Source organism: Mixophyes fleayi, chromosome 11 (genome assembly GCF_038048845.1).
Source record: "Mixophyes fleayi isolate aMixFle1 chromosome 11, aMixFle1.hap1, whole genome shotgun sequence".
NCBI classification, from domain to species: Eukaryota; Metazoa; Chordata; class Amphibia; order Anura; family Limnodynastidae; genus Mixophyes; species Mixophyes fleayi.
In genome coordinates this window covers 78,487,874-78,503,171 of record NC_134412.1, presented here as the reverse complement: position 1 = coordinate 78,503,171, position 15,298 = coordinate 78,487,874, and the positions used below count along the sequence as shown (strand labels likewise).

Here is a 15,298-nt window from a genome sequence, read left to right as displayed (position 1 = left end):
AGCAGCCTATCAGCAACATTTTAAAGGGGGGGGGGGGGGGGAAGCAAGTGACCCAGCACAAGGGACTGGCCCGGGGGGCTCTGCCCCTGGGGGCCCAGCCTGCACTCAATAGTTATATAACCGTTACTACACAACCTGCGTCCTAACATCTGGGATGGAATCGGCCCTCTCCTCTCCTCGCTGCTGCAGCCTTTCAGCTCTTATTATGGTGTAACCCCAATCATAATCTTTCAGTAAGCAGAGTACTTTGGATTCTAGTTATGCCACAGCTGGGAGGTGTATGTGGCTTAATACTGCCTTTTGGTATGATCTTCCTATGCTAGTGAGGAATAGATTTTATTTATTATTATTATTATTATTATTATTATTATTATTATTATTATTAAAAATAATAATAATAATATCTTTCAAACATATTACCTGACCTGCACTCTCCAACCATTTTTTTTTGTTTTTTTAAAAATTATTATGATTTAAAAAATCTGTATTAAGTGGTTCAATAACAAACAGGGGATAACAAAAGAAAACATTATCACTATAAATAACAATGTTATAAAAATATCATATTGTATTGCATTTGCAATTTTTGATTTAGTACAGATAATGTCAAATCAAGTATATCAAACCTGAAACCATGAGGTTTAAGGAATACAAAATGGAAGGGGGAAACATAACAAAAAAAAAAAAGGAGAGTACCACAAGGTAAAACTATTCACCTGGTACTTTGTCCAAAAAGACAAGGGGTTGAAGTAAAAATTTACTATAAATTGTGTTTGTCGGCGGTTTTAAATCGCTACACATCACCGGCGGTTTAGTGCTCCAAACCACAGCATTTATTATAGGAAGATTTGAGGCTGAGATGTTGAATGCCTGGCAATGTGGGGCGGATTGAAAATGGCTAAACCGCTGATTAGTCGAAACTGCTAGAATAAAGGATGGCTGTTTCTGATTGGCTCGATAGCTCAAACATGTTCTTTGAGTTAACTTGTCATTCAGGACATAAGAGAAATCTTTGACTTATAAATTATGTGGCAATCCTTACTTGTTGATTTAAGGGGCAAAATTAATTTATAACGAAACTTATGGAGGCAAATTGTATTTTTCATTATATCAAGAGGGCAATAGTATTCTATTATGTAGCGCCATATATGTGTGCATCATAAATATGCATTGCTCCCATTAGCAATTAAATAGTATTGCCCAGTTAATAGAACTATATATTCATATTTCCATATAATACAATAATATTGCATCCTTAATATAATGAAAAGTTAAATTTGCCCCCATAAGTTAATCAAACATTAATGTTGCACCTTAATCAATAAATGATTGCCCTCGTTTATGTCAATGGTGCCTTCGTTTATGTTCTGAATGGCAATATAGCCCAAACAGCATGCTGCTTGAGCAGTCTCGCCTCTAACTACTACCTCTCTTATTCTGGCTGTTTATTTGCTCTGTTTTTTTTCCCGGTGGTTTGTCATACAGCAGCTTAGTAAATCTGGGTGTTTTGTATTTTGATCATGTTAAAAAATTGACATGGCGATTTTGTAAAGTGGTGATTTGTTTAAACAGTGGTTGTCGGCCTTTCAACTGGTGGTCTGGCCTTTTTGTAAATAAAACTGGTAGTTTCATCAAAGCGCCCTTTAATTTAGCCGTGAGATTCAGAAGAGTGTGCACCCCGTCGGGGTCCAGATTATATTTCATCATCCACATCAGTCCCTGCCCCAGTGAAGCTTACAATCTAATTTAGTTGGCAACCAGTATGTGTTGGGGCCATTGGAGAAATTCAAACAAACCAATTCCATGCATATAATACCCAATGGCAGCATTGCTAACCACTGTGCTGAAAGCAAACCAAATTTTATTTTGTCCCTGTATGGAAGGTTTTAAAAGCTTTTTGAGTCCTATGTATTATATCTCTGTACGTATGTATCTAATCTACAATTCTCTGGACTGAATAATAGAACTTTCTTTCACCTTCCCCTCCAGGACATAAAGGATAACTCGTAAGGCACTCATCACAGGGTATCTACCTTGGCAGCCATTGGCAAATGATTCAGACGGGACTGAGTGCTTCACTGCTCACCGGGACCTTTCCATACCGGGTGCGGTAAATTTCCAGATGACACACATAGCCGGGTTGTGACTATCAAGATGCCGTCCGGTAACTCGCAAGCCCCAGAGGACTCTAAAAGCCTCCTGTCTCAGGATAAACTGAAGGGGAAAGCTCCATTTCAGATCGGAACTCTGTTCCCTCACCGGGCCGAGAAGATCATCATCACCCGCAGCGACAGTGTTCCGGAAGAGAACGTACTGCAAATCACCATCACCGAGACAACCATTATCGAGTCGGACCGGGGAGTTTGCAATTCTCGAGCTCTCGTCTACCTCTCACTATGGTTCTTCTTCAGCTTCTGTACCCTATTCCTCAATAAATACATCCTGACTTTACTGGAGGGGGAGCCCAGTATGTTAGGTAGGTTTTATTAGAGGTCTTTACTTAACGTAAGTCCAACAGCTACATTCTCTCTAAACCAAACCGTGTGTATATTTTTGTATTATACACTCTGCCTTTCGTTCAGTTCATTCGCATTTAATAGGATCCAGGATCGTGCTAAGTTTTGGTTTAATATATTTGCTGTTCGTGGGAAAATTTCAACAATGTGAAAAACTGCACCCAATTTCTGATTTGTAGTGTAGGTGACTGTGTGCAGTGTTACTTCGACTGGCCGTCTTGTCACTGCTGTTTCACTTGTCTATTGATTTAATGGGCACATGCTGTACCCATCCTACCTCTGCGGTATAGGTGTTGAGCTAAGAAATTCACCACCAAAGTGGTTACTTACATACTTAATATTTTGCTTTGCTACACTGTGCACTGTATGGGAATTTTGGCTCCATCACTATGCGAAGGATCAGTTGTTGTTGTTGTTAATTAAACCTTTATTAAATGTTAACCACAGAAATTGTTATAGTTACTAAAATAATATGCTAACAAGTGAGGAAGAATAGACAGTCTGACCTCTTTGATACATTTACCCCCAGATATTCATTGGTGCAATGTCCGGATTCTTCAACTCCGGCGTGTTCAGCGTCTTCAGCGATTAAATTTAAAGCGGCGCTGCCTTGTAAAGGGAAGTTTCCCTTTACAATGCATCGCCGCTTTAAATTTAATCGCCGAAGACGCTGAACACGCCGGAGTTGAAGAATCCGGACATTAATACATTTACCCCCTGATGTTAAAACTGACACACGGGCAGCGCAGCAAACAGTGCTGTAATGTGTTCGAGGAAACGCCAAGTGTTTACATTGACTGGGAGGTAAAGATGAAAACAAATCTGCAAATATAGAAATAGTGCCCCAGTTTCCTCCTACAGTCACCATGAGGAGTGCTGCTAAACCATTTAATGATGAGGGGATTGCCCATGACAAGGGAAATTCCAGGCACAATGTAGGAAAAGATAGTTTATTTTTAAATGCAATTTAGAATATTTTACATCCTGATCATAACTGTCCAAATTCATTGTATTTCTGAACGTTCTCTCCTGTGGGCGGAGCAGTAGGAGCTGTATTGGGGCTGCCCTAGGCAGGTGCTTTCCTGGCAACCTGACAAAAATGTGGACAACAACAGTGCACACCCTGTACTTATGTCACTTTCTGTAATGATGATCTACCCTCCTTGTACTGCACATGTGCTGAGCACTCGGAGCATGAACTGGTAATCTCGAGAGAGCCCTCACTGCATGATGGGAAATGTAGTTTTATAGACAAGGTTGGATTTTAGCCACCTCTCCTCACCCCTCCTTTTAGAAAGTAATACAAATATTGTTATAATTGTTTGTGTTGCATGACCGTAATGGGTCAGGGTAATGAAGTCAGAGATGGTGGAGATATTTCTTTAATAAAGATCCCCATCCCTTAACTCTGACGTGATAAGTTCTTTGTGCCAAACACTGAAGTGAAGTCGGTCACCTCTGATTGGAGAACAGAGAAAGGAATGTTGCTCATCCACTTTAGCCTGGTAGCCCCTTAGGGCAGTCTTTGCTAACCTGTGACACTCCAGGTGTTGTGAAACTACAAGTTCCAGCAATAAGCTGCTATATATTGGCAAAGCATGCTGGAACTTGTAGTTTCACAACACCTGGAGTGTCACAGGTTAGCCAACACTGCCTTGGGGGAATTGGCTGTTTGTCTGTGGTGTTAAAATTTCATTAATGTCCCATTTAAGAAACACATGATTTACTGAGATTTTTTTTTTTTTTTTTTTTTTTTAAATAAATAATTAAATAAATAAACAAGGCTACGTCTGTGGCTGAGAGCTGCTTTGTTAAAGAATATTTTCCTGATCTAGCTCCGCAAGTGCCAGGTTCAGCCATGTTTTATGACCATGCAGCCACTAGGGGCACTATTCTGTGATATCTCATTTGGTCTCCGTCAACCAAATACTAAGCCCTTGCCCCGTGTATTAATATGAAGAGTATAAGTTATGACAAATGTCATGTAAATCTAGTTTACTGAACATTGGTGAAAGCAGCCATGTGGTTGGGGCTATCCAGCAAAGCTGCCCACTGACTTTATGTCTAAGTGATGTCACTGGTGATTTTAGAGACTTAATAATAATGAAAATTCTCAGCACCCACAATGGCTGCTTCAACTGTGCGTAGGAGACTTGTGTATTGTTAAATTGTCTGTCATACAATTTTTAAAAACTGATTCTAACGGGGTTTTCCAGTTTAATGTTATTGTGCCCAAACCCCCCAGCATCCCTTTAGTAGGAACTTAGGACCCTGTTAAATACAATAAACAGAACCAACACTTGCAGCTCCCAGGGGGAGAGGACTCTCTCCACAAAAGTTTATTTTTAAGAGGGAAACTGATTTGGGCTCAATATTCTTTTAAGTGAAAAAAAAAACTCCAATTACTAGCATGGCTTGACTAAAAGTCTAATTGCAATGTACAGTTATTAGCACACAAACCAGACTGTTATAAATGCATTATGTAAATGAGCTGTTGTGGTGGGCAGAAGATCATGTGACGCTAATCACATGATCATTCAGATTCAATCCTGATGTCACAGAAAGTGTCTCAGGAGCACAGTGAGCATGCTCCTGCCAGTACATGGGATGTTCCACCTCTCATTGATACTCATGAATATTCATACCTGCCTAGAAATTGGCTATCATCATTCATGTAGAAAGGAGGAACCCATACAGCAGTAACACACCGTGAATGTTGCATATGTTTTGTCATATGCTGTTTATTCAGATGTTTGTTTCATGCACAGGTGTAGGTGATGGTTACTATTTAAAGAAATGTAATGTAAAAAAAAATGTATAATTTGGGGTATATTTTCCCAAACTACTGTAAATGATACACAGCCAACTATCTATGACAATTGTTTGTGCTCCTAATTTTAGGTGCTGTACAAATGTTGACAACCACCTTTATTGGCTGCATCAAGATGTTCATTCCCTGCTGTCTGTACCAGCACAAAAAACGAATCAGTTACCCTCCAAACTTCATCATGATCATGCTGTTTGTGGGGATCATGAGGTAATGTTTACTATGAGACTATTTACTTCTATTGTATTACTGTATAATACTGCCAAAATGGGTGGTACTTATAAATTCAAATGATCCATCATTACAGTCAGTAAAAACTAGGAGGCTATTCAACACCACAGCATTCGGAGATTATAGATTGTGAGCTCTTCAGTACCGATTCAGTCATTGTGACACTGCTGCTGTGGATTTTAGAATAATGAATGGTAAGCTTTACCAAGCTCCTCTTCTGTGGAACAAGCGCACGAGAGAACTCTGATAAATTCTATAGCTGCAGAGATAATTATGTGAGAAATGTGGAATATAAATATTCTCAACATTTATGTTGTGCATGAAGGTAATAAGTTGCCACTTAAAGTATAACAGTCTGCGACATTGGAAGCAGATATTTTTTTGGATTGAACCAATATTCCTGAGAATACAGCCTGTCCGTTTACTAAGGACCAGTGACATCCGTAGGCTGAGTTACTCGGCAGGTGAGCACACCTCATTGGTTCCTACAGGAATGAGGCTACGTGTTCTTCAGTCCACACGTGAGCTGCCTATATCATGTAGGTGACTGGTGTTTTAGAAACTTTACTCAATCAACCACTGTCTACACATATATCAGCCTGGCATTTTGATTCAGAAATCTGGTTCTGATTCTGTTCCTTTCATTTGCTGACAGCCCCTTCCCTTTCTAAGGTTTTGTGATCTGTGTTCCAAGCCAATACCAATTTAGTAAAATCACTGGGGAGTTAGAGCTGCGTAGATCCATTGATCTTTGTCACGCTACCTCTGCTGTCTTCTGACAATAAATACGCAACTCGGAAGTTGGACGCAAGAACTGACATCACCCAAAATCTCTCAAGTAACACATATTATCACTGTCCAGGTTTATAGCAGATGTACTGCAGGCCTGTATGACATAGAATGTGTGTGTGTTGTACACATTCTATAAAGTGTTACATGTGATAACCGACTAAGACACCAGTGAGTTCCCGTGACAGATCCGCTTTATAATATGTGTTCTATTGGGTCCAGTGCGTCTTCTATTAATATTATTATTAATAATAATATTATTATTTATATGGCTCTACAAGTTATCCGCAGCGCAGTACAAAAATACAGTACAGACTGTATACAAGGGTACAACAGTACAGAGTAAAACGAGTATAGCCAAGACTTCAATATAGCAAGTACAGTGGTGTAGGAGTAGAAGAAATTGTATTGAGACAGAAGGGAAGAGGGCCCTGCTCATACGAGCTTACATAATAAGGGGAGGGGTAACAGGCGGCAGGTACAAGGGGAGTCAGTAGAGGGGATCAAGCACAAGAGGAGACAGGAAAGTGGGAGGTGGTAAGAACAAGGAAGGAGAAGGTTATGTGGATGTTTGGTAGGCCTTAAGGAACAGATGGGTTTTGAGAGCCTGTTTGAAGAAGCCAAGATTAGGGGACAGGCGGATGGAGGGAGGAAGGTTGTTCCAGTGGAGGGGGGAAGCACGGGAGAAGTCTTGAATTCTGGCATGGGATGAGGTGATCAGTGCAGAGTAAAGGTGATGGTCATTGGCCAAATGCAGAGAACGTGCGGGAATGTGGATGGAGGGAGGAGGTTAGAAATATAAGGGGCAGTGGACTGGGAGAGGGTCTTGTAGGTGACAGTGAGGAGTTTAAAGAGGATTCTGTAGGGGGTAGGGAGCCAGTGTAAGGCGAGACAGAGGAGAGCGTCGTGAAAGAAAGATAACTTTCATAGCCGCATTAAGAATAGAGCGAAATGGGAGTGGGGGAGGTCGGTGAGGAGAATCGAGACAGGAAATGAGCATGGATGATGATATGCGAAACATCTTAGAAATCATTAATATGCTGGCCTAAATGTCACTTGACTTAATGTTTGTATTGTAGAGTAATGCAGATGTATATGGTGGTCTGAAATGTCTGCTTTATTGGGGTTTCCTTAAGGATCTCTTATTTTCCAGATTCTCCACTGTGGTTCTGGGGCTGGTCAGCTTGAAGAATGTGGCTGTCTCCTTTGCAGAAACTGTTAAAAGCTCAGCACCTATCTTTACAGTGATAATGTCCAGGCTCATATTGGGAGAGTACACTGGTGAGTGCTCGCTGCTGTACCTTCATACTGTTGTGGACTCTGGTCCCTTTTCACCCTGTTTTGGATTGTTTGTTTTTGTACTTTGTTCTGTTTGTTATTGTGATATGTTTTAGTGTTTGGAAATATACACGTTGTAGGTGCATATGCCTGCAGCATGAAATCAATTCAAAATGAAGTTGTGAAGTATCTGAATACATATTCATGAGAATACGTGATGTACAGACATATGTTGTCCTCTTGTAGTCATTTTATAAAAGGCTCGAGGTCCATTATTTCTTTGTTGTTGCTTTTAGTAGACACTAAATGGATGCCTTTATGGATGTCATGCCCATTGTAGAGGAAACTGACCAGACAATTGTAGTCTTCACACTACTGCATTACGCGCCGGATGTCGGCGGGTTTGAAATCCCTATCACAAATGGGATCGGTCCATGAAAAATAGATAATTCCCTACGATACAGTGGATTAGTTGTGTGGAGCTGCTGTGATCCTTATCAAACACAAAACTGGCTACACACTACAGAAAATTACCGCTGATGCCATTTCCATAACTATTTTACCAACTGAAAGCCCCAGTGATCATACAGATTTATGTGTACACACCTACACGACTTACCTTCAGATCTGTGCTCTTCATCTTATAACCATCTGCTGAAAAGATTGTGACTATAGACATCTGCCTACACTGCTGGTCATTAGACACTTCAACATTTGCCTGATATCGCTCCATTGTTGATCCTGATTTTTAGGAAGTTTTATAAAAATCAAATGTTACCTTGTGTTTTGGTGCAATAAAACTGAATACAGGAGCGTAGACACTAATGCAATAGCCAGGTGAACGGGTTGTTTATCGTGTGATCTGCACAATATTTGTATGGAAAAACCTGTAGTGTGTACCCAGCTTTACAGCCAAGTGTAGAATACATTTGTGCAATATTGTATCGAAGCCGTCTCTGTTACAAACGGCGCATAATTTGTGTTTCCTTGGAAACTGTCGGCCCATCTAAAGTATTCGTTAAATCCAATGAATGAAATTCTTTAAAACGATTTGCTCCAGCTTATTTGCAAAACAACATCCTTGACACGCATTGTGGTTCATTTCGAATTTGATAATATATCTTGTGAACTTTGGTTGCTGAAGTCATCAAATAAATTACAGAGGTGACTGTTTAATCTAATCTAGATGTGATTCATCAAAACCACTCCACGTTCTTTAATATAAAGATACATATAAACTTAACACTAACAATATATAATCGGTGTACACTGCAAGGGAATAGTGTGGAACAATATTGATTTGCTGTTTACTGTTAATGTGTGCTTGTTAATTACTGTTTTTTTTAATGTGCTTTTAGGATTAAATATATAGATTTCGCTGATAAGCTGACTTTAGTGTTTGTGTATTTATTTTTTCTATTTTTTTATTTTTTTTCTTCTCTTACGTTGGTAAGAGGTAGGAACTCTTATGCAATTTTTAATATTGACAGAATAGACTCTCTAATGCCCATTGTAGGTCAAAAGTCCAGCTAATGGATTTAGCATTTAAAGGAACAGGCCGACCTTGCGTTCCAGGGATATGTCCTTAAAAACAAATCGTTAACTTTCTGCAATACAATGTCCTTTAATTCTCTAGTTCTAGAAACCTCTTGGTTCATGTCATAGCTCTGTGTGCTTGTGATGGATTTCCCCGTTTGGTAGATAACGGCAGTGTCTATGTGATAAATCTGATCTGTCAGTCGTGCATTGGGACTTTGAATCTTGCTGAGGTCTGGGGACAAAAGGAGCAAGTTAGTAGGATATATTGGAGGAAATGGCTTTTAAAGGGACACATAACTTTCAGTGTATAACGCACCCCTGGCTCTTGTCTGTCTACAGGCCTCTTTCAATAACAGCGTGTGTTTGTTATGTATAAATCTGTACATGTGATAGCAGCTATGACTGCTTATCTCTCTGCTCATGTTTACACAGGCTGGTTCCTTGTTGCCAGATTTAGCTTCAGAGCTGCTCTAAAACAATAAGACAACCGGCTGTGTTGGGGCTGTCGGTGGGAACTATGGGCAGTGAAACAAGAATGTTGTAATACATGATACATGCACTATTTACAAAGGGACACAGTACATAATTGGACAGCAGTGGCCTTTTTCCTTTTTTAACTTAACAAAAAGAAAACCAAAAAATACATTATTCATGGCATTGTGGTGTGATTTTTCTCTATACACATAATATAGAAAGAGATCCTAAAACTTTTATATTTAGCAGACAGAGGCTCTGTTCACAGGGTCCTTGTATATAGAGTTCTTCTAGTGCTAAATTAATGAAACCGAGACTAGACTATCAGCCAACCAATCAGTTAACTGGGAAATGGCTTGAAACATTTCCAACTTTTCTGATTGGCTGGTGGGTCAAACCATTCCGATTGGAAGTCAGTGAGAATGTGTTGTGTTTTATTTCTGCTGGTGATTCAATTCCCTTTTTTTTTTTTTTTTTAAATTGTTTATTGACAGTGCTGGTCCTATACCACTATGAAGACCAGTGGTGTCGTCCTGATACAGGGCCAGCGCCGATGAAAAGTAATACATACAAAAAACAAAAAAAAAAAGCGTAACTCCCCCCTTATAAATACTATAACAAGCCCCAGAGCTAGACATCTTAGGCTGGTTATCTCTATAATACAGAAACCAGCAGCCTCCGACACTGGTCAACAAAGGGCTGGTGACTTTTTAGAAGAGAGGGGCAACCAAAAACAACGGTGTCATCCACACCTCCTAGTGGTCTCCAGCCTTGTGCTGATAAGGGCGGAAACTCTTCCAGGGACTGCCGGTCGGCAACTCTGCCCTCCTGTGGTCCATGCATTATGTACAAGTGGTTCATTAGACCCCTGTCCAGGAAGTTCTAAAGAAGCACCCCCACAACTCTTACATAAATACATTTAATTGAACCCAATACACACTCCCCACTCTCCTTCAAAAAAGCGGGGGAGTAAGAGGAGTGCTGAGAACAGCAACACAGGATCCCTGCTCTCAGCAAAAAATGGAGCCAGACGAGGATATGTAAGTGCTTTATAGTGACACCATAGCGTCCGTACAGCCTGACTATTCTAGGTTAGGGGTTCAACATTATAGGATTGTGAAAGAAATATTTTATAACCGTTAATCATGACTTAGTAAAAGTGAAAGAAACCTGTAAAGACTAGATGCGTATAGCGCCATAAAACACACTGATGACTATATAACTGCAATATAAAGAACACTGAGTTGTGTAAGTGTTATCCAATGTAACTCGTAAAACTAGAATCATTGCACTGCCCCTTGTAACGTGCACAACATACAGACATTTACATGTACTTTAAATTGCAGTCATACTATTTCAGTGTTACTTTTATGGAGAATGTTTATTCTAAGTACTTTTACTAGAATATAGTACAGTCAAAATATAGGTATAAACTTCTGTAAATAAACAGTGAGTTCTCACGTCATTTCTGTAACTGTCCAGTTCTGACTTCATCGCTTCAGCGTTCAGTGAGTAAAGTTGTGTATTTTAAGGAATACAGCCCCCCCCCTATTTAGGTTATTGCAGATGTTGGTCATCACCTCCGATGTCTGTCATGTGTAAAAGCACTCTTCCTGCAGCCTTGTGCTTTTATATGGCTATAGACCTCCTTGTGACTTATCCATATAGTTTACAGTGGGGAGTGCATTATACCCTATGGGTTTTTATTGTGCTTTGCTGCAATCCTTCTGTAGCTCCAGGGTTTTATTTTGGAGCCTATGAGGCTCCTTTGTTGACATTCATTGCTCTTGTGTTAGAAGGGGAGGTGTAGGAGCGACAGAAGCCTATTGGGAACTTTGATCCCTGTGAATAAAGACACGAACGTTCATACACGGTGGCTTAGTGGTTAGCACTTCTGCCTCACAGCAGTGGGGTCATGAGATCAATTCCTGACCATGGCCTTATCTGTGTGGAGTTTGTATATTCTCCTCGCGTTTGCGTGGGTTTCCTCCAGGTGCTCCGGTTTCCTCCCACACGCCAAAAACATAGGTTAACTGTCTGCTATTAAATGTGACCCTAGTCTCTCTCTACCTCTCCCGAGACTGATGTGAGTGAGATCTCTGTACAGCGCTGCGGAATTGGTAGCACTATATAAATAGCTGCTGATGATGATACAATGCTTTAAATAAAATGCATGACGGGTGTATAGGAAAGTCTGTTCACTGAAAGGTTTTTCCCATAAGGCAATTTGTATTTTCAGTCCATAATGCAGATTCTGTAGATAAGTAGCATGCTTCAATATTGTTGTAAATAAACGTCATACGTAGTTAGCTATAAAAGCTAGATGTGAGCAGAAGATGGAGAGCTGCTCATTTTTGCTATTTTGTCTCTTAGGAATGATGGTGAATCTGTCCCTCCTGCCAGTGATGGGTGGACTTGCTCTCTGCACTGCAACTGAAATCAGTTTTAATGTGCTGGGATTTTCTGCAGCGTTATCCACAAACATCATGGACTGGTGAGAAAACTGTGTTCTGTTGGGCTGGGTATTCCAAATGCAGTATTAGCACATTCCTCATACATAGTAAAATGGATTGAAAGGTGATGTCAGAGCTAAGAAAATTGAGCTGCTATATCTGAAGATATTAAACAAGTATCAAATAAGCACCTTAATATGCATACTACAAAGATTGATGAACTACAAATCTATTCTGAGAGATATAAAAGATTGACCTTGGGTGCTCTGTATGAAGACCCTAAAAACTTTTTCCCCCATACATTGTCTGTGCTCCCTGGTCCTTGTAGGGACCTTATGGAGCATTGTGGCCCTTATGAGGGGCGTACTGTGATGATGCACTCTAGTCCTTGTAACAGACAGCATACAAAACACAAGGCTTGTCACTGAACATACATTCACATCGGTCTTTGCGGTGATCATACTTGTGGTATGCCCAATGCAGGGGCTGGAGCGCTTCAATAAGTAGCATAAGTGCCATAATGCCCTGCTTCTGCTATTGGGTAGCCCTTACTCTAATATCACAACCCCATATTGTTTAGAGTTAGGACCACTCTATAGCAGGAGCGATGTTGCTTATCATATATTTGCAAATGTGGGTAACTAAGACTTTTGCATTTTATTTACAAATACAATATCCGTGTTTTTACCGGTGAACAGCGGTGTGCGTGGATTTTTGTTTCTTTTCTAGATAACCTCTGTCAAATCGGTTGAGCAAATTCCATATTGTGTAAACCTGATATTTTGTTATTTGAATTTATGAGAAGGTATTTCTAAATAATGCCATGTTCTCCTAATTACGGAGCCCCTTCTGCACTTGGCACCCACCCTCGCTATAGCAAGTGCCATGACAGATGCTGTTAGGGGAGTCCCTACTCCTCTCCATCTGTCAGCCGCTGCAGGAGACTCAGTGGGAAGTAGGGATAGGCATGCTGGGGGCCTCAGGTGCAATGGTCATGTTGACCTTCCCTGTGCACTCTAACATTTGTAGCTGGTGTTCCTCATGAGGGTACATTAGCTCTCGTGGCGGCTGTGCCTCGCCGGTGGTGCACTCTTGCTCACAGGGCGGCTGTGCCTCGCCGGTGGCGCACTCTTGCTCACGGGGCGGCTGTGCCTCTCCGGTGGCGCACTCTTGCTCACGGGGCGGCTGTGCCTCTCCGGTGGCGCACTCTTGCTCAGGGGGCGGCTGTGCCTCTCCGGTGGCGCACTCTTGCTCAGGGGGCGGCTGTGCCTCTCCGGTGGCGCACTCTTGCTCAGGGGGCGGCTGTGCCTCTCCGGTGGCGCACTCTTGCTCAGGGGGCGGCTGTGCCTCTCCGGTGGCGCACTCTTGCTCAGGGGGCGGCTGTGCCTCTCCGGTGGCGCACTCTTGCTCAGGGGGCGGCTGTGCCTCTCCGGTGGCGCACTCTTGCTCAGGGGGCGGCTGTGCCTCTCCGGTGGCGCACTCTTGCTCAGGGGGCGGCTGTGCCTCTCCGGTGGCGCACTCTTGCTCAGGGGGCGGCTGTGCCTCTCCGGTGGCGCACTCTTGCTCAGGGGGCGGCTGTGCCTAAACAGACACTTTTCAAACAACTGCGTTATATACGATGTGACTGGCACAACTGCTACTATATTGAGCACTCTTCCTGTAAGCAGAAAGGTGTTGAGTAGCAGGAAACATGCTGATTGTACCCACACACACTTTACCCATCACCTGTTACTTTTGTTATTCCACTTCCTCATGTATCAGATGTTCCACACACCTTTTGTAGATTGTAATCACATTTTGGCAGGACTATCTTACCTTCTACTTCATGTCTTTTTATGTTTGTATAATCCCTCAATGTACAGCGCTTTGCAGTCTGTTGGCACTTTATAAATAAAGGATAATAATATTAATTTCATATAGTAATTAATTTGAATCATTTCAGCTTGCAGAACGTTTTCTCCAAGAAGCTTCTCAGTGGAGATAAATACAAATTTTCGTAAGTATATTGTACTTCCTGAGATGTGTATGTGTCCTGTTTTAGAGCTGTGGAATCACAAAGATCTGTCAACTTAAGAAGACAGCTACATTAGGGAACCCACAGCCAGATCGTAAAGACACCAGTATGAGTGCTTCTGGGTATATTTGGTTTGTAGATGCAATTGCTGAAGGAATTACTGGCCTATTCCCTTAAGTAGATGTGTGGTTAGGTGCGTCATGGAGCAGGTGATTGCTGAAAGATTGTCCATAGTAAATAATTGTCAGTCAAGAAGTGGGAGTGAGGTTCCGGCTGTAACACAGAGCAGTAATGAGAAGTGCAGCAAGCCATAGTGTAGAGATGACAGGTACAGCTGATTTGTGGACAGAACCAGTGTGCGTGAGCAAGTGTCTGAGCATCACTGAGGCCTGAGGCACACAGTGCGTGTTCAAATGCTCTGTGTTTATATATAAAAGTGGCCACACACTGCAATATCATCAGCGATGTCGAGCAGTCATGTGCAAGACCACCCCCAATAATGACCCTATGGGATATCGGACAAGTTGGTAAAAGTGGTCAAAAGATGACCACTGTAGACCTGTTTCTTACCGTCCTCTACCAACCTGGTGGTGATGACAGAAGATATCCAGCTGCTCGATCTGTGTACAACAGCTAAATCTTGCCAAATTTGGCCACCTATCTGTGTAGCCAAAATGGAGCCTGAGGGCTAGAGTTACTAAACTACGGGTTTGAAAAAGTGGAGATGTTGCCTATAGCAATCAATCAGATTCTAGCTGTCATTTATTTAGTACATTCTACAAAATGACAACTAGAATCTGATTGGTTGCTATAGGCAACATCTCCACTTTTTCAAACCCGCAGTTTAGTAAATATACCCCTGAGGCTGTTTTTCACACACTACAGATATTTGTATGACTCGTCTGTGTTCATTTTCCATCTCCTCACACACACTTTTTTTTTCTATTTTTTTTTTTTTTTTTTTTTTTTTTTTTTTATTTTATTTTATAAAAGGAAAATGATAAACACCCTTGGTTAAATTTTACTGTGAACAGTTTAACTTTTCCAATATAATTAACCCTCCCAGCAATCACTAATGTTTTGACTTGAGATCTGATTGCAATGTGAGTGCATTGTATATTGATGATATTACACAGAACTGCAGCTTATTGTCTGGAAACAAGAATAATAGATATTT

At 41.2% G+C, this 15,298-nt stretch overlaps 1 protein-coding gene across 3 annotated transcripts in view; it reads left to right on the top strand.

Annotated features, from left to right (window-relative positions):
* Nucleotides 1-15,298, top strand: part of SLC35E2B (solute carrier family 35 member E2B) — a 46,514-nt gene that overhangs the window by 21,062 nt on the left and 10,154 nt on the right. For all 3 annotated transcript variants that reach the window (XM_075189853.1, XM_075189854.1, XM_075189855.1), the window contains exons 2-6: nucleotides 1,990-2,476; nucleotides 5,418-5,553; nucleotides 7,517-7,644; nucleotides 12,028-12,148; nucleotides 14,050-14,103. In XM_075189853.1, the coding sequence (XP_075045954.1) occupies nucleotides 2,155-2,476; nucleotides 5,418-5,553; nucleotides 7,517-7,644; nucleotides 12,028-12,148; nucleotides 14,050-14,103 (761 nt within the window). In that variant the 5' untranslated portion in view covers nucleotides 1,990-2,154. The remainder of the gene's footprint in view (nucleotides 1-1,989; nucleotides 2,477-5,417; nucleotides 5,554-7,516; nucleotides 7,645-12,027; nucleotides 12,149-14,049; nucleotides 14,104-15,298) is intronic.